This window comes from Rhamphochromis longiceps, linkage group LG22, assembly GCF_057381845.1.
Source record: "Rhamphochromis longiceps isolate RC_006_pf linkage group LG22, R_longiceps_female_GT1.1, whole genome shotgun sequence".
NCBI classification, from domain to species: Eukaryota; Metazoa; Chordata; class Actinopteri; order Cichliformes; family Cichlidae; genus Rhamphochromis; species Rhamphochromis longiceps.
Genome location: NC_140577.1, coordinates 15,936,969 through 15,964,007, shown reverse-complemented (window position 1 = coordinate 15,964,007; position 27,039 = coordinate 15,936,969). Strand labels below are relative to the sequence as shown.

At 38.5% G+C, this 27,039-nt stretch overlaps 2 protein-coding genes across 2 annotated transcripts in view; one reads left to right on the top strand and one right to left on the bottom strand.

The window, feature by feature from the left end:
- Positions 1-10,024, top strand: part of LOC146643776 (ras/Rap GTPase-activating protein SynGAP-like) — a 50,623-nt gene extending 40,599 nt beyond the window's left edge. The window contains exons 18-19 of the mRNA XM_085395941.1: positions 3,317-3,389; positions 6,257-10,024. Coding sequence (XP_085252067.1) covers positions 3,317-3,389; positions 6,257-6,283 — 100 coding nt within the window. The 3' untranslated portion in view covers positions 6,284-10,024. The remainder of the gene's footprint in view (positions 1-3,316; positions 3,390-6,256) is intronic.
- A 5,903-nt stretch (positions 10,025-15,927) lies between these two features.
- Positions 15,928-17,883, bottom strand: LOC146643775 (relaxin-3 receptor 1-like). The gene has a single exon (XM_085396214.1). The coding sequence runs from the start codon at positions 17,768-17,770 to the stop codon at positions 16,565-16,567; it is 1,206 nt and encodes a 401-aa protein (XP_085252340.1). The 5' UTR covers positions 17,771-17,883; the 3' UTR covers positions 15,928-16,564.
- Between the last annotated feature and the right edge of the window lie 9,156 nt (positions 17,884-27,039).

The following is a 27,039-nucleotide window of genomic DNA, read 5'->3' as shown; positions in this document are numbered from 1 at the left end:
TATCTCAGTTTTCATGCGATCTCTAATAACGCTATCTTAAATTCTGAATATTTATAGATGACTGTAAACATTTATCTCAAATTTGAAATTTACATTCATCACTCCTTAAGACCTGTTGCCATACCTCAGCCTTTTCTTCCTGCTTACCTTCCTTAAGAATGGCTTCTTGACAGCCACTCTTCTATTCAGATTATTTATGATGAGGCTTGAGTGAACAAACAATAGACTGACCAAAGGTCCAGATGCATCTCTCACTTCCTGTGTCAGTTTTTTGCTGGATTTTTTTTTCCGTATGTCTTAAGGATGAGACTTTCAGATACTGTTCATCTGCTGTAGATGTTTTTTAGGCCTGACGTCTCTTTTTTTTTGTCAAGGAGATATCAAGGAGAGATTTTCCTCAAAGCTCTTTTAGGAATCACCATTGTGGTTCAACGATAATATTCTATGCCTCTCAAACGGTGCAATCTTTGGCATTTTTCATAAATTCAACAGAAAAAAATGAGAACACACTGCTAGTAACAACGTTCCTGAAGAAACCATTTCAAATTGGTTCTTTGATAAGTTGTCTATGATGTGTAGACACAACACTCATTCATCCCTTGAGTTTCTATGTTTCAGTTATGCTTGAATAAAGATCACTTTTTAAAAAATCAAGAAAGTCGGCCTCCTTCAAAGCGAAAGATAAAGAAATGAGGGTTCACTCAAGCCTTATGCACAGTATGGTATAATCACAAGTATTCTTCTTTTAGCTGCTCCCATTAGGATTAGCCACAGTGGATCATCTGCCTCCATCTCATCCCAGCACTCTGCATGTCCTCCTCAGCTACATCCATGAACTTCCTCTGTGGTCTTCCTCTTTTCCTCCTGCCTGGCATCTCCATAGTCAGCGTCTCTTATCCGATGGATCTACAATCCTCCCTCTGCACATGTCCAACCATGTCAGTCTTGCCTCTTTGGAAAGCTCAACCCGAGCTATCCTTCTGAAGTAGTCATTTCCAATCTTGTCCATTCTGGTCCTTTCCAATGAAAATCTTATCTTCAGCTGTTCCACCTCCACCACTTGTCTTATAGTTAGTGCCACCAACTCCAAGCCTCCTCTCAGCCTAGCTTCAACAACTCTTTCCCATATCTTCATGGTATGGCTCATGAGCTTTATTCCACCCCCTGTAGTTATTACATCTCTTCTCATCGCCCTTGTTCTTTAAAACTGGTTCTAGTGCATGTCTTCTACATTCCTTAGACATCTCATGTGCTAAAATCGAGTTAACCACTCTGGTCAATAAATGCTCTGCCCTCTCTCCTAGATATCTCCACATCAAATATGTCAACCACCTTTGTACTCTTCATCCAACACTGTGCAGGATTCTTCCTTCTTCAACTTCCATCACTTAATCTTTGTCTTTACTCACTTCTTCTCGATTGTGTGTCAACCTACACACTGCCATCCGATGCTCCCCTGACACCACCTTGCAGAGTTGTATCTGTTTCACATTGCACCTTCTGCATAAGATGTAGTCCACCTATGTACACGCCACTCTTATACATACATGCTGTATATTCACAAGTATGCAAGGCTGAAATTTTGGGAGCACTGCATGAAACAAAATGCATTAAAGAACGAAGGAAACAGATTTATTATAGATGTGCCACTAGTGCATTAGACTAAAACATCCCATCTGTGCGAGTGGTTAGACTTTAATGGTCCGTTCCCACCTAATGTGTCATTCGTCACAAAAACTGCAGGAAAATTAAAAAAACTAACAGCGAGGGAGACCGTTCATATTGGCTGTGCATAACCTGTAATCGGAGGTTTATTCACCAATCAGCAGCTGGCTCTGTTTAATAAGTCCAAGAAAGGGTATGAAGAGTGTAGTGTAGTGTAGTACTTAAAAAAGAAAAAAATATATATGTAAAAATTACACACTTGTCCTGTGGGTGGCCTAGTATCTTTCAAGCTTTTATCCTCTACCAGAGGCCTGCGCAGTATCTTAGCTGTTCCTAGGACTGCGCTCTTCTGGACAGAGATCTCGGATGTTGTTCCTGGGATCTGCTGGAGCCACTCGCCCAGTTTGGGAGTCACTACACCGAGTGCTCCGATTACTACTAGGACCACTGTTACTTTCACCCTCCACATCTTCTCAAGCTCCTCTCTCAGCCCTTGGTATTTCTCAGGCTTCTCATGTTCCTTCTTCCTGATGTTGCTAACACTTAGTATGACTACATCTATCCGGCTGCTATATATCAGCAGTAAAAGACTGATGGGGTATTGGTGAATGCCATAACTACAGAACGAGGTGACATTAGAGTTTAAAACTGAAACCATAGGTGCATCTACTAAAACTCATTATTATTCTGAGTTTGATTCTCAGTGTTCTCAAATTTAAGGACAGAGGTCAAGTTTTCTAATAATCTTGTGAGTTTGATGAAGAAAAAGGTAGGATTTTGAAATTGATATCATAATTGCATCTACCAGGGGGCTGAGGAGAAGCACTGAGAGCTGCCAGTATTTTCTTTAATTTTGTTTTTGCAGTTTTCCACCATTTGAGATGTGACTCGCATACACAGCATCATTATTGTTCTTGTTTTATTTTTGTTTTTCTCCTTTCTCCACATTGGTTAAATGGCATCAGACTTTTGTTTCCACAGGGTACCGTTTACTTGCTGAGTAGAGTCGAGATAATCTCAAACCTTCAAACACAAAGCAAATTAGGCATAATTCCCAAATGTGGTACATTTAAATATAACTAATGCCAGAAACTTCACACCCATTAAACTAGAATATCAATGTAAACACTTCTGGTGTGGTTATGTGTCAAGTTATTTAACACTCATTGATTTTACTGTAGTAAGTATTAAAAGGAGGAGGAAACCAGGCCAGAATAACAAAGATGATAGCTTTGGGGCAAATACTACTTGGAATGAAGTTGAGTTTATAACTAATGAGATGCTGGTGTACCACAATAAATTCCTTTCTGAAAGCTACATTTTTACAAAATGCACAAAGCTAACATGTCATCTCATTGGGTTGAAACCATATGAAAAGATGGGTGTACACTTAACCGTCTTAAACACACTCATTTCACAAATTCTCTATCTCCGCAGTTGAATGTGAACTTCCTCAGTAGCTGAATCAGAGCCTCCGGAGGCTCTGATTCAGCTTCAGGCAGCTCTGAGGATGGCTGAATGTGCCCACAAACATGTCAAGACCTTAATATCATCATATGGCCGCATAATCCTACAGTAAAAATGAAGAACACCGGCTTCATTATTCTATTTTTGTCAACCGGTATGTTTGTTTCTATTTCCCTGTTGTCAGACTCATGGCTGTGGAAGATGAGCTGAGAGGGGGTGCCATTCCTGATATTAAGCCTCGAATCCTCACAGACCAGGTTTGTGCCTGTGTCTACCTCTTTTATCATCCCTATTCGCTAATCCAGTCATGTCCTAAAACACTTTTGCTTCATTCTTGCATCACATCCAGAGCATTTGCCGCAAAGCCAGTGCAGGGGAAAAGTTTGCAGCTGTCATACACGCCGCTTATCCCCATCTTTCAAAAGTACATATGTCACATCTGAAATCACATCTTACCATTTACTGCACACGCCTGAAGGGGGAATGGCGCTGATTCTCAAAATCAACACCTGGGGTTTATGTACTGAGTGTGTCTATGTGAAGGAATAGCACGTCTTCAACACAGAAACCGAATGTTATTTACCACAAAAACACGCATTCATCATTAGAAAACCTTGACTGTGACTCACCAGCAGCATCACAGTAATCCTTCAGGGCTTGGTTTCATGAATGCACCATGTGGGCTGAATGGTGACACAGGTGAAGAGGCTGCGCGCGGCTGCTGAGTTAGTGCCGAAATGTGCTGTACTTAAAAATATACTGTCACCTTCTTTTGAAGCTCTCGGTGTCAGGAGCAAACAGTAAAAATAGCCTCTCGAAAATACAGACCACACATAGAAATCTTCAATGGGCCTGCTGTGAGATTGTAAATGTTTTTACACCAGACTTCTCAAACAAATGTGAGTGATGAGGAAAAACAATCAAACCTTGCAACCAAATTTAGACCCTAGTAAAACAGTTTCATTTGGGCTAAGCGCTAAGTAGGATTAGTCTTTTAGCTCAAAGTGCTGTCATGGGGTAAATACTCGCTGAAGAAGAATAAATGTGTTGAGAAATGTTATTCCTTCAGATCGGGGGAGTTGTGCTAATTACGATGAGCCTCCTCATGACCGAAACTGAAATTTAAACAAATGGTTTAAGACATGTTTGTCTGCCTTCTTCAAAGGAATTAGATGGAAAAAAAATCTTTATAGAAGATTTGAAACTGCTGCTAGCAAACGTTAGCTTAGCTTAACACCAAGACTGGAAACTGGGGGGAAAAAAGCTACTCTGGCCTTTTCCAAGGTGTCTTTCATGCACCTCAGAAGCCTCATTATTGATGTATTAACAGCAGATTTGGATTAAAGCTAATATCAAACTAAAAAAAAAATCTATGAAACTGAGCCTGCATTGTTTTGGTTTACTCTAGATTAAAAGTGAATAGTAGGTTATGTGTTGGTCTGGAACCTCTGCTGGTTGTTTTGCAATAGTTGCTTTCAGTCCAAACCTCTCTGGTGGCTACAGTCTTGTGCAAAATCTTGAGTCACCCCTCAGTTCTTTATGAGGTTTTTTTTTACATACACAATTTGTGCCAATTTCTTCAGTTAAATCTACAAAAAATGGCAATGAAAACACAGTTTGATGGGCATAAAACAGTATTTTTATACCAACAAGGTGATTGCAAAAGAGCTATTAGCTGAAATCTTGGCATGATGTGTAGTGTGGAGGGGGAAAAAACAAGTGTCAGGCCTAAAAAAAAAAACCTACCTACAGCAGATGAACAGTAAGTCATGTCTTGTAGAAACAGGAAAAATCCAGCAAAGACCTGACAAGACCTGAGAGATGCATCTGGCCCTTCAGCTGATTCATCAGGCATTTGAAGCCTTATTAGAAATGATGTCTATGGAAGGATGGCCACCCAAGAGGCCATTCTTAAGGAAGGGAAATGGGTAGAAAAGACTGAGGTATGACAAATTACACAAGAACTGGATTGAAAGTGATCATCAATGTTTACAGAGGCGGTCAGAAGAGAGGTACAACAGTCTGTGTCTACAGCTAGTTGTGTTGGGGATCTTTTCAAATTTGATGGAATCATTAGTGCAGAAAAATATTAATTTTGATCTACCGTGCAATATCATCTGGAAGTCATCTGATTGGCAGCGGCTTTATTTTTCAGCACTGCCAATGCAGTAAATTCATACCTGGATAGAACAACAATAAAACACCCTCAGTCACTGATTGGCCTCCACAGAGCTTGAACCTCAACATCACTGAAGCAATGTGAGATCATCTTGAAGATGAACAGAACAAAAGTCAGCCAACATCCCAAAAAGATCTTTGAATGTCCTTCACGCAGGCTGGAGAACAATTCCTGAAGACTACTTAAGAAACTACAAGATAGCTGACTACAAGAGTTCAGGCTGTGCTGAAAAATGAAGGTGGTCATTACCAAGTGTTGACTTTAAAGATCATTAGAACTGTACATTCTGTTTTTGGTTTATGTCCATTTAATAAGTTTAATAAGTTTGCACCTTTTCTCAGTTTTTCTAGCAAAATATAAAGAAATGAATGGTGGCTCAAGATGTGTTTGCACAGTACTGCACCTGACTGTGACTGCCAACTGTGGAGTGCAACCTGTGAACTAAATAGCCTGGAAGTCTTTTTCCCTGTATTTGCATTCTCATCACTAATAGGAGGTCTGAAGTGCTGTATTGACCTGAGAGCAGCTGATACCATAACATAACCTCTTGTTATAGCAGATGGCCAGTAGCAAGTTAGGGGTAATTGCTAACCAACATTTTATATTTTGCTTTGGCAACTCTTGTGCATTAAATATAAGTACTTACTTTGTGTTAACGACCTAATAATAATCGAGTACATTGAGTTATAAAGACTGACAGTGACTCTGAAAAAGTCTCTGCACTGTGAAAGCACCTACTGCCTACCAGCTAACAGATTTTGACAGAACCACAGTAGCTGTTACCAGTCTTTGTGCTAAACAAAGCTAACCAGCTTTTTATATGCTATACAAACATGTGTGGTATCAGTTTTGTCATCTAACTCTCAGCTGGAAATCCTATTTCCCACCCTCATGAAGATTTAAATGAAGAAAAGTAGTAATTTGACCCTTTTTCTCTCCCTTTAGTCTATCAGCCAGGGATATGGATCCTGACTGCCAGTTCCAAAGTGACCAGAGTTCATGATGGTCACTTCAGTGTAAGAAGACTGACTCAGACCCTTCTCTAACAACCCCCATCAAGACAAAGCTCTGCAGTGGATCCAGCAGGACTACTGGAGGCGTCAACTCACATTCTTAAATAAATAATGACAAAAAAAAAAATATTGCACATATTCAAACTTAGCCTGTACCAGAACTTGACAATCAGCTTAGCACGAGGACCAATGTGGGAAGTGAATCTTCTTATGAGCCAGTGCCACAACAATGGCAATACTATACCTACTGAGTTTCTTTATTTAATCGGGAAAAAAGTAAGAAGAGGTGTGCAAAACTCTGGGGGATAAAGATGTGCTCACGGTGTTCCCTCCTACACGCAGCACGGTTTCTTCTCGCTAAGGTGGCTGCAGACAAAATGTAAAATAGGCTTTTTATAAGCACAATATCCCTTCATGGTGACGCCTGTGACGAGCGACAGGCGTCGAATCATTTGCCAGCTGTTATCCTCTGATGCAGGGCCCAAGCAAAGACATATTTTACTATTTGGCTCTGGTGAAATCATATAGTAAAATATTGTCATTGCAAAAGTATTTTCACTAAAAAAAGAAAAAGAAAAGGTGGTTATCATGATTTTTTGCATCCTTTTTAGTCCATGCATTCCATCTAAAAAGATGCCAAACAAGTCCTACAGTCACCTTAAGTGTTTAAGTACAATCTGAATCTTCTCGTTGGTTTACTTTGTCCTGGCACGCAGTGTAAAGCCTTGACTTTCAGTGTACAGAAAAATTATTTCGTAAAGCTACTAAAATCTTTGCAATAACGGCGAATACTTTACAAAAATAAGCTTAAATTAACTTTATAGTATTATTAATAGTGATAATTGTGATAAACTACAGTAAATCTAACATTTCAAAACAGTGCTACAAAGTGTTTCAACGCAGCATTAAAGAAAAATTATGGGAGAATGTAAACATTTGGTTTAAAGATGCACTTCACCAGTTTTATACAGTGTGAGAGAACTAGTTAGCCTTCTTGGTGTGGCTGATCAGAGAAAGTGATCCTGTCAGTGATGCCATCTGTGCTTGAACCAAGTCCTGTGCTACGGAGCAAGTTAAGCATACCCAGGATATCTGGCTTCACTTACCCTAACATTTGCAGTCAGGCTCAGCGGTCACATCAAGGTGGTTATCAACTTAATAAGTTCACCCAGAGTTTATCCGTCTAGCTACGTTTACGTTAAAGGGGTGGCATTAGCAGCCATGAGACCACTAGCAGCAGAGCGACTGATTTTACAAAAGTAAGCAAAACTATAATATTAGAAAAATATGAAGAGCTAAACACAATACAGATGTAAAGCAACAGAGCTGCAGACAAAACAGTAGAAAGGCGCTGTAGAGTAGTGTTAAAAGCAGTGCATGAATGTGTGTACGCTTTAAGTGCTTTTTTTAGTGAGGCTGGAAAGACCTGCTGTATTTAGAAAGTTGAACCTATCTGAAGCAGTATCAGTGCTCTGTCACTGAGTCACAGGGAAATCTGATAGATACGCCATTAAATCAATATTGTTGCTTACAGGATGGTTTTAGCTTTTATTCCTGCAGCTGGTGTTCAAGGGTCTAAGAGCAACAAATATTAAAATATAATTTGGTATAAAGTCCACAAGTACAAATAGGTGCTCTGAGGGATCTTCCAGGAATAGTGAATTGGTTGATACTTTACTGATTTTGTATTTGTTGATCTCTGATCTCAAAGATAACCTGCTCTGGACTGCAGGTCAGCAGCAGAAGTTGCCAAGGTGATGTACACGGGTTAAAAGTCTAGCGCCTTTTGTAATAATGAAATCCAGGGCAAAGCCTCAAGTTACCTGGATGAGGCTAAATCCTGCTTTGAAACACAGGTCTTTGAAGACTCCCAGGGTTTGTGCTACAAACTGGGACTGGGGACATGACAGTTTTTCCTTCCTAATAACTACCTAACTCCCCTGGCCAAGGCCAATGCCTTAGTTTAACATTTTAAAGAAAGTGATCTATAACTTAATGGTCCAAAGGTTAACCTCTCCCCACGTTTAATAAAGACGGAAACAGCCTAAAGGTCTGGGACGTTTGTTGTGCTAACTTCCAGCAGATCCTAAGTCATGTTACTACTTAATTTCTTGTTGTTTATGATATGTTTTCAGAAATGTCTTGAAAAGATAACACTAACACAGCTCGTCACAGTTTTCCTGACCTCATAGGAACTTAATTGGTTACCTTAATTGCCTGTGTGCTCTTTTCAAGTAGAACTGCAATAATGAGCAATTCAGTGAACTAACAAAATTAACCAGCAACCGTTTTCATGATGAGATTATCAAACAGTGTTAGGCTGATGCTTCTCTTACAAAGTAAACTGGATTTATTTTGGGTTTTTCTTTTTGCTCTTAGCGATGCAAAATGTCCATTTGAAAGCATCACCTTAGGCTTTAGGAATATTTCATTGAGCATAGTGGTTCTAACTTGGCCTAAACCAGCCTATCATGCCTGGTATTTTTTTTTTATGTGTATCTTTTTTTTAATGTGGTTTTTTTGTGTTGATTTTGCTGCTTGACACTTTGTAACCCTGGTTTGAAAAGTGAAATATAAATAAAGAAAATTTAACAAACATGGTCTTAAAACGAGACGTGCACCCGGACGCAAATCTTATATAACAAGTAGTGAGTTACTCATCTGTTGTGTTTAATGTCTCTGAAGCATAGGTGTGCAACAGTTCTGCATGTGCTTTTTAAATGCAAGGACGAGCAAGTCGGTTTGCTGTCAGATATACTGATGTACAAAAAACAAAATTTACAAAAAAAAGAAAACTACTTTGACACGGCTTTCTAATTGGAAGGCATCTTTTTTAATCCAACCTGCTGACTCTTCTGCTTTTTTCCAGAAGAGTGTGGCATTCAGCCTTTTGCATTATACAACATGGGAGTATAGTGAGAAATGGTCAGAAATCCGAGAAACGAGAGAGGACACAGTGAAACCAACTGAACAATAAGACGTTTACAAGCAGGGATATGTAGTATATGTGCATAAGATTTGACTGCCTTACAGTCTGTGCCACAGGGCCCAAAATAACAATGCCAATACAAAAAAGCTGTAAACTTTGTATATTAAATGTCTTTTTCTTTTTGTAGTCAGGTGATGAATTAATAAGCAGTGTGTTGGTTAACTCTGTATGTTAGAAACATTTACATTGCAAATTTCATGGTTGATATCATTTATCCTAACCTCTTTGCCTTTAAAAAGACATTTTATTTCAAGATAAATATCAATGATACAAAGTTAAATGTTTATGTTACCAGAACTGTATAAAATAGCTTCATGTATATCTATTCTTATATGTAAAATGTATTCGAATCAAGGGTAGGCCTTCAGGCATGTTGAAGTTGTGGTTTAAAAAAAGAATTTGATTCTTATATTATTCTAACTCTTAATGCTGCAATCCAGAAACTGCAGCGCTGCGGCTGCGTTCGTGGGACGACAGCTGATTAAGTTCATTTTTGCTCCAGATGAAATACGACAAGAGATTCGTCTTAATAGCTCGCCTACTTTGTGTAACCAAACTAGCAGTGGTGCTTTCAACAAATGCTGGATTGCAGTTTTAAGCAGTCTTCTTTTGGAAATATACGTTTATTTATCTGGCCTGCATTGCAATACAGTATTTTGAAATGTTATACTGCACTTCTGTTTTCACTTTACAAGAAGCTGCAATCCATAATCTGCGAAAAATGTTTTTAAAGAATATATATATATATATATATATATATATATATATATATATATATATATATATATATATATATATATATATATATAAAAATGGTATACCCATGTATTATTGAAAACTTTCTCTGTATTAGCTGCAGTGGTACAGTGTGCTACCTCTGAAATCCTCCCCTCATCTCCCTTTGAAATTTAAGGTTGTTTTTCTGTTTCGTAACGTTACCTGAGAGGGTACTTTATTCCATTAAGCTAAAAATCCTCCTTTTATTTTAAAGCTACTGCTAACAAACTAGTTATAATTTTGCTTGTTTAATTGCTTAATTCTATTTTTGGATTTCCTGTATGAAACCGTTGCCATCGCAGGACCGTTTCTAAAGTCTGTCCTGTTTGCTATTGTATTTAAGTGCCATTAGCATTGCAGTCATACTAATGTTTTTTGAATCGTGGGATGAGATTGAGCGTGTTCCAGGTATTTGACTCTCAGGTGTTATGAGGAACACAGAGATTTGACGCACAGAATAGCGAACTACAAATTTCAACGCCGAAGCAACACAAAGTTCAAAGAGCGCATTAAATGAGGGGTTTGTGCTAACGCTAAAGCAACCGCTCTGCTTTTATCTGGGCTGGCTCTCTGCTCTCATCTCATTCTTACAAATAGTTTAATTTACACCTTCCCTTTTAGCGTTTGTTACATAAGAGGAAGAGGAGTTTATTTTCTTGGTCCAAATAAAAAAAATGTGACAAATGCCCCACTGTAACAAGACTTGATGAGGAATATTATATAAGATGCTACTGAAGAAGTGCTTTATCTTTACATAATCATGACATATTTTAGACGTCGTATGAACCTTTGTTGACCCAAGGGAGAATAACTGCCGCTTTGCTGCAGCTACACAAGATAATAAATGACAATAAATGAGATTATATATGTTGTATATTTTAAATAAGGGTACTTAACATCAACATATTTATGTTTCTAAAATGGATGTATAGCATTTTAGAATGAAGCAAAATATTTTTCTTGGCAGCTATTATTCTGCACAATTGACCTAATGTGTCACAAATATAGAGTCAGTGGGATTTCTGACTTGAATTAGGCCTAGTGGATGTAATACCTTAATTTACTTGACATTTCTTTTGAAATAAGCCATGCCCCATTGATAAGCCATACCCTCCAGTCCCCTGATGTTGTGTGGTGGATGTTTAATGTTGGTAGTTTTATTTATAATGGTAGTTATTGTAGGTATGATTGCGCTTGTAATTATTATTATTATTAGTGTAAGTATACTTGATTGATATGATTTGTTTTGTTTGAACAAAGGGAATGTATTCATTTTTCAGGTGATTTTTCTGAGTGATTTAAATAAATTATTAAATCCCTAATCAAGAATCTGTTATTTAAAGTACTTGAGTAAGTTACTTTTAAACTGAACTGTAACACGTTTGATCCCAACCATCTTAATGGGGAATCTTCTTAACACATGAAAGTTGCCCATGGAGTTCCACATGGTTCTATGCTGGGACCACTCCTTTTTACATTATGCATACATTCCTTAGGCAGTATTATCTGAAATGTTGCATATATTTTCTTTGCTAGCCAGATGATACCCAATTTTATTTATCTGTTAAGGCAGATAATGCAAATTGGTTAATTAAATTATGGTGTCTTGAAAATGTAAAGGCCTGGATGGCCACTAATTTCCTACTTCTAAATTTAGACAAAAACGAGGTTACGGTATTTGACCCTAAAAACTTCATAAACATGGTGGTTTATATACCACTGCTGCATGTCATTAAGCGGTATCTTCTCTGTGGATGTTTTATTCAGTCTCCCCGTGCTTTTTTTTTCTCTTCTCTTTTCCCTGAAACTGGTTCTACCAGAAGTTTCTTTCTGTTGATGAGTTTTTCTTTCCCACCGTCACCAAGTGTTTCTCCTAGGAGATTGTCTGATTTTTGGGGTTTTCTCTCCAAAACTGCAGTTTTTACTTTAGAAAATTTATTGAAGCAACTGTTGTTGTTGTTTGGTGCTACATAAAAAACCCCGAATTCACATCTGATATGTATACTGAAATTGACTGTGCGCTCAGTTTGGAGAATTGTAAGATTCAATATCTAAGAACCATAAAAGCACATTTGAAAAGACAGAAAAGTCACTGTGAGACTTTTATGGGGACAGCCTGGGGTACATTTTCTGAGCTTTTCAGTAAAGCAGTTGATTAAAAATCCACACGCACAGCCCCAGATCATTCTTAGTCTCCCACTCATTGTGGAGGAGGTGCCAGTCCTCTGTCTGAATCCATTTCTTGTCTTAAATAAGCAAAATTAAGATTCAGTAAATGAACTTGACAGCTGTACCAATCAATATTTCATAGTAAAAACAGTCGAAATGTCTAAGTGAAATGTGAAAGAGGTCATCCAGAAGGACAAACCCACAGAGAATATCAACCAATAGCTCTACTCTCTATTGAACAGCTTTACTGTTTTGGTTCACTCTCAGCAGCCGTGTTGCTTCTAAAAAGAGCCAAATATTTCACCAGGAGAGTCCAAACACAGAGTTACATGGAGAATTAATATAAACATAAGAAAAACGATATCAAACCCCTGATAATTTTGGATGCTGCTGAATGTGTGTGCTAAACATGTTTTTTGTGGCATCTTTAGAGGGCGATAAAATTCCAGATGGTTTCATCTTGTTTTGATGCCCTAAAGTAGTCAAGTAAGGAGCTAAATGAATAAACAAATGCTTCTCTTAAAGAAAAAGTGTTACAAATTAGGAAGCGCACTTATTCCGTTATTGGGAAAACTGGGTTCTCTTATACAACACAAAGACTGGTGGTGCCAGGCAATCAATGAAGTTCTAAAAAAATGAAAAATAGTATTGTACAAATGAATTTTTGTATGAATTAAACAAATATAACATATCAATTAGCTTTTCAGCTGAAGGAGGTACTAGGCAGACCCAGCTGCTGCTTTTTATTTTCAGTCTTTGTGCTAAGCCAACTGCCTGCAGCTGTGGTATGACACAGTATAAGATAATTACAATGAGAGTTCAGTGTTTTATTTGGTGCAATACCACAATAACAACATTTTAGTTTCGCATTCAGCAAAGTCATAAAATCTTCCAATGTTGACAAGCTTGGCCTCAAAGTCGATCTATATTTACTGATGCTACTCAAGCTGCTATAATACCTCCCAAATGTATACCTCTTAATGCTTTAAACTTTCAGATATACTGCCAGAAGCTTCGCCAGCTTCTTTGTCATTACAAAGGAATAAAGACCAAACTATTTTCAGTCAAAATGCACTACAACAGAACTTGTCCTCTGCAAACTCGCAGATTCCTTGTGTCACAACTAGGCTAATCATAATCCATCCCCTCAAGTAACAACCTGGCTTAGCATTTTCCCTTGTCATTTCAATGGCTGAGTGGGTAATGGGATGTCAGCTGCTCTCCATCAGAGATCTGCATGATGCCAAAGGACTGCAGATAACCAAATGTCTGGTACCCTGCAAGAAAATGAAGGTGAATCAGTTTCACAGCTTCTGCTGCTCTTTCGGTTTCCTCTCAGCAACTCCTTCACAAGTCCCGTTGGCTTGTAATATATTTATGCTAATTATTGCCACACTTATATGTCTGCAGAAGCCCACAGCTTCATGGTGAATTGAGTCATGTTTTTCAATGTCAATAAAGCTCATTTAAATGTGAAAACACAGAGAGATCTCCTTTTTTTATGATGACTTCTCTATGCATCGTTAAAAACTGACAGAAATAATTCGTGCATAAGCTACTTATCGGGGTAAGTTGCTTTATAAAATACAATTAAAACCATGAGGATTTCTGAGGCCATTCTTGAGGATTAGCTAAATGCAGAAGGTAATGGACTCAATGTAGCATCTTAAGGGAATAGCTCGATATTTCAGTATTCTCCTGCTTTCTTGTCCTTACATTAAAATCACTCTCGTGTCTGTGTGTTAAACGTAAATCAGGAGAAAGTGGACAATTAGGAGGAGGAGAAATGCAGCTAGCCAGGCTCAGTCTGAAAGAAATAAAATCCACACCTCTAATGCCTCAGTCACATTAAAGTAAAAACAAAAAAAGGATGGTAACTTCCTCGCAACTGAGAGAAAAAATAAAGTGTTGGTTGCCTAGCGATTGCACATTTCACCTGGTGTCAGGCAACTTGTTTCCAAGGAATCGTGAAGTGAGGCCATGGTCCAACTCAGACTGACCAAAATCACTGTCAGACAGATTGACAAAGGTTTTCCAATAACTTCAATTCAGTTCAGTTTTATAGCACCAAATCCCAACAACAGTTGCCCCAAGGCATCTAAACAGGGTGCTCAACTCAGCTAGTTGCAGACTGGTGGTTTTCTGGTTATACTCCTATATAACAGCAAGGTTTCCCAGTGCCTATGCCATTTTGCTCTTAACTTGCCATCCTGTAACAACTAAGTCACTATTTGTGGAGGACATGTCTGTGCAGGTTCTCTGTCATCCAGGTCATAGTACTCTAAGGAGCTTGCGAAGACTTCTTTAACTTAAACAAGTCCAGTCACTTTCAATCCAAGCTCCCCCTTTGAGCTTGAAGGTCTGGCTCTGAGTGGCAGCAGTTAATGTGAATTTCTGTTAAAGGTAGATTTCGCTATGTAGACATCGACAGATGGCAACAGATTTCTGATTTTTGCAGATTTATCTCACTTAATCACCGCATTATCACAAACAGATTGCACGTAGATGCCAACTTGACCCCATTTGGCCCATTTAATTGCAAAGTGATATCAGACATGAATCGGTCTTACTACCCCCTTTATCAACATGTTGAACACCAAAGTTGCTTTAAAGAGCCAACTGTCTGCAACTGGTCATGCACCTAGTCCCCATCTTTGAAAGCAAGTACACTGCACATGGTTGCAAACATTGTTGTCATGCTGCATTGTTCAACTGCTGTCTTCCACAGAGTGACCGTAACACTATTACTGCATTATTCCTTACTTGTTTAATCAACACTTTTCTTCATTAGTAAAACAGGCCGTTACTTTTATTAAGCTAACCTGTTACATGTTAAAGAGACAAGACAGTAAATTAGCATATTTTCCTATCTTTGAAAAAAGTATTTTTAAAAAAATACTAAATTTATATTTTCACTGGATAACAGCCTCCTCTGAAATGTGAATGTTAGTATGCTGTGAGTTTGGGCCTCATCTGGTTTTAAAGATAAAACAATAGTGCCATCTAGTGGCGTACTCCAGTGTCAGACTGCTTTATGACCACTAATCACATATATTCATTTTTATCCTTCTTTCGAGAGAGTGAGGAAGTGAGACACAGAAATCAGCCATATTTGACAGGTGAACTGAAAAACAAAAGAGCAAATTTCTCCTGGGATATACACATTTCACCCAGAAACAAAGCACAGAATGTGCAAAAATGGCCAAGATGATTGGCCTACAAATTCCCCCACACTACAGTCAGTAGTGTGTCAGTTTTTGAGTATAGGATGTGCTGGAAAAACAAGCCTGCTCCCATCACCTTACAAGATCTGCCATGTGTGATTTCTTTGCATGTGTGGAATGGATGGGTTGTTACTGACATCTGGTGTGAATTTGATGTAAATCTCATATTTAGAAATATATTAGAAAACCTAGAAAACTGGTGATGTGCTCAATATTTTGTTTCCCCACCTCATCATTTGGACCACTTGAGTGAAGAGCAAACACACAATACAAACTCACGAGTTTAAGATTAAGATGGATTTTATTTTTTATTTGTATTCAAACAAATGACTCGCACAGTGTAAAACCAACACAATCACAATTTTGACTAACTGTTCCAAATACATCTACACATAAGATTTAAACTATTGTATAGTGTTTTAAGAAATAGTACAAGCAACTGGAAGATGCAAGTGAAAAGAAATTGGACAAGACACTAGAAAGAGCCATTCTTAGAGCAATTACCGTGTGATTGCTGAAAGCTGTTGCAGGTGGCGGTTTTACATGCTAAAAAAGGACAAGAGTTGCTTGACATTTTAAGCGTGGAATCACGTCTCAACCCTATATGAGAGTGTAGTTGCATATACAGCTGAGCAGTTTTCATTTTAGTAGATTAAGCAATCAACCTGGCAAAGCAATGTAGGCAGTGGAAGGATCTCCTCCCTTTTTGCCTTAATTACATAGTGATAGTTACATGACAGGAAAGTGGGGAGACAGTACACAGGTTACAGGCTGCAAATGGTCTGGTGGCGGAAGCCGGGAAGGACCCAGCCCCCACACATGGGGCGTGCACTCTACCAGGACCTCTTTTAATTAGATTTATACTGAATTAGTGAATACATTTTTACAAAGTGTTACAGACTAAAGCACAAAGCTTCATGCAGACACAAAAGCTTCGGTGCAGCTTTAGTATCACAGCATATCTCAAATATGTATCTTGCACAATCTTAGATGGGAAACCTTCGTATTGCACACTGAAACCTCGGAAAGCATCCATCCTTGTTCCATCGTGTTTCATAAAGGTGTAAGTGTTTCTGTGACCTCACAGCGTGGAGGTTACAGTTGGCAGTGTTGACAGAGGGACGTATCTCCTCGTGTCAGTTTGGGACGTGTGGCTGAAAATGCTGTTGACTGGAATACCCAGCTGGCCTGCTTGCCCTGACCCCGCCTCAGAATTTATACCATAGGGCACCTTGGACGTAATGGCTAAACTTAATTTGAAAAGCACATTAAGGAGAGCCGCACGGTACTCTTTTCTAACCAGGCAGTAGATGATGGGGTTGAAGCAGCTGCTGGTGAAAGCCAGACAGTTGGCCAGAGGGAAAAAGTACGCTTGAGCCGAGTAGAACGAGGGGCTGATATCAACCACGTCAAAATGAATCAGGGCTCTCCAAACCGTGAGGATGTTGTATGGGAACCAGCAGGCCCAGAAGGAGAACACCACCACTGCCACCGACTTTGAAATATCAGTCTTTCGCCGAGAGTTGCCGCCTTTCAGTTTATGCCGACAGAGGAAGCGCATCAGAAGCAGGTAGGAGAGGATGATAATGGTGTAGGGCAGCAGAAATCCCAGCACAACTCGCAGGAGGTGGTTTACTTCGAGCCATGTTGTAACAGGGAAACGGAGCAGGCATATTGTGTCGTTGCCAAGGCCCACATTTTTCAGTTCTGCAAACACAGCTCGGGGTACGGCCAAAATGAGCGCTCCGGCCCAAATAAAAGCTGTGGCCAGCGGGAAAGTCCAGGATCTGCTGCAGAAGGAAGCGCCTGGTTTGAGAGCAGTTGCCACATAGCAGTAACGAGTCAAACTCATAGCTGTGAGGAAAAAGCAACTAGCAAACACATTCAGCCCAGTGAATAAGGACACGGCCTTACATGTGCCCAAGCCAAAGGGCCAGCTATAGTCCAGCGCAGTATCAACAGCCCAAAATGGTAACGCCAGCGAAAACATTAGCTGAGCCACAGCTAAGTTAAAAACAAAGAAATTGATATTGCCTGTGGTGATGGTGTGAGTAGAGTAGAGGAGGAACATTACTAACAAGTTCCCCAGTATTCCAGCTGTAGCCACAATAAAGTAGACCACAGAGATGACAATCCTTAGCCAGTGGGGAGGATTAGGAAACTCCAGCCAGTTGTAAATACTCATATTTTGAAAAATCAGCTCAGAGTTGTTACAGAATGTGCCTGAACCGCAACTGCTCATGATGCTTTTGTAGAGCTCAAGTCTGTGCAAGTCAATGTTTGACATTTTGTCAAAGTGAAGGTGAAGTTTGTCCTGAAGATGGCGAGATGTGTCCGCTTGTCCTCTTTTTAACTACAATAAATTAAAAATGTAAGTCTTGGCAGTCTGTTTATTAGATGACAATCATCGGTCCCTGCAAGGAAAGAGGAAGTTATTACTGCATAATAGGCGCTGGAGTTTATGAGCAAATAAGTAGATTAGCTCTGTCAGATAAACAAATTACACTAAAGTGTTAGCCACAGAGTTCAGAAAAGCCCCAGAATTAGTTTGTAATGGCGCAGTTATTCTTGTATGAAATAAAAGTTCTTTTTGACAACAGCCAAATAGATTCACATTGCTTATATTCCCGATAAGTGCTCGATTTATTAGTAAATCACTTATCAGTTATCTTGGAGATAACAGATGTGTTGCAAGTGTTGCTTGATGAAGAAATATTCCTTTTGAATTTTACAAGTTTTAAGCTGCAGCATGAGATGACCTCAATATGTGAATATACTGGGACCCTGAGACGGTCAAAGCCGGAAAAGCCCCTCGGATGAACAAGGATTTCTTTTTAAACAAAAATAAGTTCTTATTTTTTTAATAAAATTTCTTTTCAACTTTTCAAGCGCAGTAATTTTTTTTCATTTCATTATGTTGTAAAGTTGTAAATACTCATATTTTGAAAAATCAGCTCAGAGATCAACAGATCTCCTGGAGACCTGTTATTTGTGAGCGAAAAGGAAAACATAAGAATCGAAATGTTTTTTTACATTAAAATACACTCCTGGATTTAATTTTTTGTTGTTGTTTAGTTTTAGAGTGAATTTCTTATCGCTTTAGAGGAATTAATTGTTCGAGTACTTTAATTACATAGACATATATACGAGTACATTATCATCTAAAAACATTTTCACTTGAAAAATCATGGCATCAACCTGCAGAGGTAAACTGTCTCGCATGCACAGGGGTTTTTTCCAAGTTCAGAAACGTATGTTCTGTGTAGCTTGATTTCACACTAATCTACAGGCTGTAGCATGTGATCTGTGTTGGCAAACATTACAGAGCATCGCTATCAGTGTTATACGGGGTAAAATAAATATTTTCACATTTGCATCTAAACATTTTAAAAACGTAAGTTTATTTATTTTTTTTAAGTTTTCTTGATAACCAGAACATTTTTCACCACAGGGGACTTTAAAAACAAAAACATCTGCCATCTTTTAAACGGTCCCATTTACAAGCTGCGGGGCGAACACAATGTGTTTCTATGCTTTTTAAAACATTATCCTTTTTTTGTAATGTGTGTATTGCTACACGACATCTCTTCATTCTCCTCTTTCCATTTTTTGTCTGCCAACACCTGATTTCCAATCTTTCTATGTGTTTCATTCGATCTAATATGTTATATCAGGGTAGATAATCATATTGGTAAATAGTGTGAAGAATTAATGAAAGTGTTCGCTATATATATATATACAAAAAATGATTTTACTTACATTATAATCAACTTGGATTTGCTTTTTGTCGATTAAAATATGATCATTGAACTGTGAGTTTTAGTTGCTACAGTTTCTGTCGCCCTCTTGGCTAAATCTGTCTTTAAAAATAAACTTTTAATGTCAGTGAGACTTTTGATGGATACATAAATAATATCTAACAGCCACTTTGCCCAGAAAAAGCTTTCACTTTTTGATAGGAATGGTCCTTCTTGCTCAAAATGACACGACATCATTCATAAGAGATTTGTTTGAAAGATTTTCGTTCAATCAAGCGTTTAAATTCATTAAGTTTTGGGGGGGAAATGCCGGGAAATACTTTTTGGCACAACACTGGAAGGTTGTCAAGTCGAAAACGAGGAAAAGTTAGTTACCTTACCGATAACTAACGTTTAACAGTGTGACTGTAGCTTCGGTCTTTCTCCATGAGCGTTGGTTTTACATGTGAACATAGCCGAAGCCACAGCACAGCCGTCCTTTAACGTGTGTGAACGGGGATTTGTAATCAGCTGGCTGATGTGAGTAAGCAGGAGAGAAGCAGACAGATGTAACGCGTTTCCCTGTTCTTGTGAGGACTTTACTTTTAAAGAAAAGTTAGAAACACTGGCACAGTGCCAAGCTTACATTTATATCCCACCTTGCAACTGAAAAGGATATAATAAAACACAAAGACTGTGTCTTTGATTACGGTAATAATCCAGTTCAGCTTGTTATAAAGTTTTTTACCCACGACTTCATAAATAGAAATAAAATTTACATAATTATATCTTACCCGACTATCAAAAGGTGGCAGGTCTTCAGCAGGTTTTTGTAGCCTCTGTTGCATCGTGTCAGACAACAGCAAGAATGTCCATGCAACCCACTCTGAGTGCATGCAGCTCCACCCCATTCTGTCTTTCAGTTTGCATATTCAGAATCAGCTAAAAAGTTCGAAACACTAAGAAACGTCCCTTCCACGCGAAGTCACACTGCAGAAGCTCCACATATACCTAAATGGACATAAATGACCCTGATTCTAGGTGGAGCAAGGAATATTCTTTAAGATGATAGGATAAACCACTGAGTCTTCACCAACTTGCATATATACGCAAGTGTATCATAGTAGATACACTTACACTTTAGTATTTATAGTACTTACTTATTGAGTAATTGTTCTTTGACTGGTTTCAAAAGACATTGATTGTAAAGTAAAGAAGCAAGAACTGAGACATGCTTATAAACTTGAATTATTTTTTTCTTACACTGTCTTTTAATTTGTAAATTGATTTATTAATTTTACTACAAAAACTTCTGAATAACAGATTTTATAAAACATAAAATCCACATTTAGATTTCTTGAGAAAAAAAGTAATAACATTTCAATTATTCAGTTCTTGCTTTACTACATTTTAGCATTTAGACATTTCTTACTTGCTATTCTTTTCTAAAGCAACAGTATATAGACCATACGGTAGTTCTTGATTTAGCTCCAAAAGGCTACAGTTTTCCTGTAAATTTCTTCCACAGAATCCTATAACTTTGAATGATTAATCTTCCTCTAAGGATCTTTGCCAGGCGGCTACAGGTAACAATGTGTTTGACATATTGATTATGAGCACAAGATTATGAACACAAAAGTACAACAGCATTAATTTGTATTCTTGTTTTTTCTTCTATTTATATCCGAGTCATTGCTTGGAGATTAGATTGAGCAGCCGAGATGACTCTTTGTTACAAATTGTTGATAGTGGAAGGGACATCAGCAGTGACCTACGAAATGAGATTAGGTGGGAAAAAGCGGAAGAGTGGGGAAATTGATTTATGCTGCTCTGTCTAAGCTGAGGCATCGCCATAAACTGGCTGAACAAAACAAGCAGCTCTCAGTGTTCCTGTTTTTACTGCCAGCAACAGGTTTTCAGGAACTGCATGCTAGTTCCAGCCTGTGTACTTTCCTCAGTGACCGGTCTTTATCTTAATAGTGCGACAAAAGAAGAGGATTCTGAGCTGTGTGAGAACTTTGCAAACAATATTTTGAAAAAACTGAAATAGCAGATTAGTTATTGTCCAGGGCTTGTCTATAATAATCTCCAAAGCTGTGCAGTTATTATGTTCTGTGTTCTTATTAAACTGCATTAAACACAAATGTTGAAAACATTGGGTTATGGTTTTGTGAAAGATTATATGCTGTGCTATCATTTGAGCTTTAGCTGTTAGATGGTCTTTGTTAACATTTACCAGAGCCAGGCTAAAAGTTTCATCCTGTTTGCAGACATTGCACCAAGCTAAGCTTAAGCAATCCCCTGAAATTTCCGGATAATTTCCTGCAGATCTTGTATCATCGGAAGAATGTGAGTATTTCCAAATCTGAAAATATTTATCTAACTGAGTGTTTCAGGCGGGCCTCCAAAGCAGTAACTAAACATGGTAATAAATCACTCTTCCCAGTGTCAAACAAACAAAACAGATACCCAGATGTGATGAATACACTTAAATGTAGTTCAATGGGATTTACTTATTAATTCCCACAGTTGCCACAGTGGTGCCATAAATCTAGGACTATTTAAGTGTATGGATCCCACCTACACCACAATGGTGTGTCCATCTCTGAGCGTGCCAGCTGAGTTGCCTCAGGGAGCACAAAGGTCTGTGGGCAGAATGAGACATGGCTTTGTCGCCACCCTGTGTAAAAATGAGAAAACAGCAGATAACTTGAGTCTAAATGTAAATGAGAGCGTGATTGAGTGAGTCCCCTAGTGTCAAATGCCTGAGCCAGCAACATGCAGCCTGACCACATTTACTTTGAGGCTTCAATAGCCTGCAGATTTTGCAGATTATTACTTTTACTTGAGGTTGTTTTTCTATTTCTTTAGTATTTAATGAGATATAGTAATCCTATTGATGGCAATAAATGCAAAGTATACCAAGAAAAAAAAATCAAATTAAAAACGAAACTTGAGGTATTGTAGTGACCATAAAAAGTTGTTTTAGTGATCAGATAGTAGGATAAAAAAAAGGAATAAAAAGCACCATGTAAGGTAAGTGCAGTTTATTAACATTCAAATTCAGTGATACTAAATCAATACGTTTGAAAATGAAAGCAATGGGCAGCTTGGAGATTCTTACATAATTAAAATGAAATGCACACGGTATTCACTAAATTGTTGCTGTTCTACTGGGACCAGTGCATGTGGCTAAAACCTACAAAACAGCCCCAAAATAACTGCTTGTAAACAGTGGTGGTCCTATTTGGCGTCCTGGGCGAACACTCCCCTTTCCACGGGTTGTGTGTGAGACTTTAAATCATCAAACTTCTTATATATATTGTTTGTTTACTTGCACTGCTGTAACTGGAGCCTCGTCGTCTTGTCTCTATATACTGGACTGTATGTAGCGGAGATGACAATAAAGTTTACTTTGACTTCAGCAGCAAGCAGGCGCACCGAGGGCTCTCGCGCTCACTTTTCGTGTATAGAATTTCGAAAAAACATCGGTGCAAATTATAAGTCTGTATCACAATGTCTGGTGTTTTCGTGTTTGTTAGTTTGTTTTTATTTAGTTTTATTTTGGTTGGTTATAAGATGCTGCTCCAGCCGGTCTGAGAATCCACCGCCGCTCCGCCCTCTCCTCCCTGTGCCGCAAGCAGCAGGCGCACCTCGCAAACGGAGGGCGCCCTTACTCCCAGCAAATGGGCGGCAGAAAACCGATTGGTGCCTATACCATTCCCAATATGCGCTGGCAGGACATCGGGGCAGCATGGGTCCGAGCAATTTTTTTTATTTTTATTTTTTGCCGATGCACGTGATTCCGCCCCCCACCACGATGCCGCCCCGGGCAACCGCCCGTGTCGCCCGTATCAAACACCGCTACTGCTTGTAAAGTTATGTTTCTGTTAAAACTGTTTGAAAAAGAGAAATCGATTCACCTTTATAGTAATGTTTGCAGTTGTATGTTGTGGTGACTATAACTCAGATAGTCTAGCCTATCACTGGGGAGCCTAGACTATGAGAAATGCCTCTGATAGTGTGAACAAAGTCGTGGAAAGACACATTATAGCATAAAAAACAAACTGAATATTTTACACCTTCCCATAGCTTAAGTTTTCATTTTTCATGTCTGTCAGTCACTCATATGAGCCATCCATTAATAATCAATGCCTATGTTAACATATATAGATGTACATATACTGCATAGTAGATTTACACAATATGAAATAAGTAGCAGTAGTAGTACTTTAAGCAACTTGATGACTGGAAATAAAAGCAGTCTTTTTGCACCCCCAAGTGGCCAAATGAAATAAGGTTGGGATGAAAACATCAAGGAGTTACTGAAATATGTCCTCACTTTCAGTATGACAGATATGCTGCAGAATATGGTCTCTGAAAATATGCTTCACTGCCATAGATCCCAATACTGCTGGAACTGGCATGACAGAGAGTTTGTTTCTTACATCATCTATTTAAAGGATTTCAAAAGGTAACTCATTTGTGAAAATCTCTGACATTTGGCCCACATGTTCTAAACAAGCTGCTGTGCTGTACAGTCAAGGCATGGTAAAAATTTAGCAGACTTTCACTAAACAGTATGTCTAAATAAACACATTACTGTTCAGCTTATGGATTTGTCACATTCTTCTAGCAGAATAAAGAAGAAAAACATGCAATAATAAAGTTTTTGCCCCCAAAGTAGCACCTGCATCAACTGTCTGCCTCTATTAATTAGTACTCTTAATTTTACAGTGATCAAAACACCTGGATAAGTAGTAGGAAAGTAACGTGGTATGTTTACTCAAGTCCTTCACTAAAGTAGAGGTTCAAATTACTTTTATGTTGTGCTTCTCTCTGCTTCCCCACGGACATTTGCATTAACTCTATCATTAGAAACAGATTGATGATTTCCGATTGATGTTTCTTTCACGTATTTTCACTCTGTGAGTCTATACACCATTGCTGTATTTAATCAAACTCAAAAAGACTGCTAGCTGCTAAAATCTCCAGTTGTTCACAGATGGCTCCTCCTCTCTGAGCCTGGTTCCTGTTAAAAGTGAGTTTTTCCTTCCCACAGTTGCCAAGTGCTTGCTCATAGGGGTTCGTGTAATTGTTGGGGTTTCTTTCTGGTGTTGTAGGGTCTTTACCTTACAATATAAAGTACATTAAGGTGGCTCGTGTTCTAAATTGGTGCTATGTAAATAAAATGTAATAGAACGACTGTATATGCAAATATTAGCATTTAAAATCTATACCATTTATTTGAGGAAGTTTTTAATTTATATGCTTCTAATATACTTTAAATCAGGGGCGATTTTAGCCCATTTTTGGGGGTGCTTCAGCATCCCCAAAATGAATCAAAGCACCCCAAAGATTTCTTACTTTTTTTGACAATATTTGTTGTTTGTGTGACACACTGCTAAAAATATAAAAAGCATACAGTACTTGGTTGAGACATAACATTTTAACAACAAAAGTATAGAACCCCCCTCCCAAAATGGTTTGTTCCAGCTCGCCTCTCCCCTACTCTGGCTCTAGCACCGTTGCTGCCAGAGCGATGGTGGTTGAGACGCTGCGGAGCGGAGGTGTTAGTGCCTGGCTTAAAACAGGACATATTAGCTGCATTTAACCTTCAGTTACTCTTTATATAGTTAGGTAGGAGTCAGAACATGTTTCTTTTTAGCTGAAAAACATTACACCCAGGTAACCTGGGTGTAAAAAAACTTGTTTTCAGGCGATGTTTGCTACCCTACAACAAGTCCTACACTGTAGTAAAATCAGCGACATTTGACCGTCCTGTTGCTCCCATTGAAATGTATGCAGGCTATTTAAAACCTAAAACTTAAAATTGTCCGTAGCCTACTGTTTTTACCACTGTCCTGTTTTAAATGGATACTAACTAGCTAACTGACCGAATGCCCATTAACCTTAGAACTCCTGTTGTGTGTGAATGTGTGTGTGAATGGGTGGATGACTGGATGTGTATTTATATCTTTTATTAGATGTTCACGTGGTTTGGTTATTTTCCTTTTGCTTGAAAGTAAACTGAGAGAGGACTTTTTGTTAGTGATCTTAATAGTATTTTTTCATATTAATGTAATTTTTCATCTAATTGAATACAATCTATTTGTGTATGATTTTCAGTCCAAAGAGGGAGAGAGGAAAGAGATGAATGTGAGGAGAAAGTACAAGGTCAGGAAGAACCAGGTAAGAAAACAGACAGGGAACAGTGACAGGCAAAACAGAAACTATTAAAATGGCCTGTATTTATATAGCGCTTTAGTAGTCCCTAAGGACCCCAAAGCGCTTTACATATTCAGTCATCCACCCATTCACACACTGGTGATGGTAAGCTACATTGTAGCCACAGCCACCCTGGGGCGCACTGACAGAGGCGAGGTTGCCGGACACTGGCGCCACCGGGCCCTCTGACCACCACCAGTAGGCAACTGGTGAAGTGTCTTGCCCAAGGACACAACGACCGAGACTGTCCAAGCTGGGGCTCGAACCGGCAACCTTCCGATTACAAGGCGAACTGCCAACTCTTGAGCCACGATCTGCCATTGCAAACTGACAAAGAGAAAAAACCTTATTTTACTCATACAGTCTGGAAGTTGTGTTCTCCCTATATTAAAGCTGCTATACAGAATCTGCAAAACAAACTGGTTTGAAACATTTTTGACCCTCTTTAACAACATTCCAACATAACATTATAATTGATCGGGGAGATTAAAATTAATAATATATTTTTATGTGGTTCAGACACAACTCTACTAAAACCTCAGCCAGTAATGGGTAGACCAACTTTTGGACCGTCCAGTTGTCTGTATGACTGCCGCAGTACGTGCGCCACATTTGCACACTATCAGAAAGTGCCAAACGGTGCCCTGGTGGTGTGAGGAGCTGTAAAGAGAAGCAGAGTGCTCTGTTTATATTCTAAAAATGTTTCAAGCCAGCTTGTTTCAAAGATTCTGTACCGCAACTTTAAATGTTTTCCAAAAGCACACATACACTTATCAGTGTTTCTTAAACTTTTTACAGCGTGTACCACCTGATAAAAATGTCAAGCTCTCCCTAGTACCACTATGAAAGAATGAAACCCATAAATCTCACGACACAAAATTAGTATTATTAAATTAGTAAAATTAGTGTCTGCAGTAAAGATTTTTATTTGTAATAATTTATTCTGTTTTGGGAGTGTTTTTTTATGTATCTGTATTATATTATACATACACATTAAAAGTGAATCTCTGTCCAAAAAATGCACTCAGTTTGCTTTTTACTCACTATGTGCATAATTCATTATTCTCCCCCAGTAATTAAGGTTAGGATATGTATTTTTTTTTTATTCCAATCCATTCTTCTTTTGCAGCATTTAAATAACCTTTATCAGATTTGATGGTTTTGTTACAGACTTTTCAAAAAAAGTGTTTTGCTTTTCTTTCACAAATGTGGGGATTAAATTGTGTTAAAATGTACAAAACAGTGATGTCATGTTTTGAGACGAGGACCCAGGGACAGGGAGACTTGATGAATTTAAGAATTATATGATTTATCTTGCCTGGCTGGGCAGCTCTCTGGGTGCTCAGCACCCCCCAAAGCTCTAATCCTAGAATCGCCTCTGCTTTAAATCATATAACGTGTGAACTAATAAGCCATTAAAATAGGATTTAAAGTTTTTTGCTTATATGAAAAGTCTATATATTATTTATTTTATTATTATTATTATTATTGCAACTATTGTTGCAAAACATCGCAAAACAATAATCCAAACCGTAAACTCCTCGTTTCTACTCAAGGTGGCATTAGTGAAGTGGCGGTGTGGGCACACTTT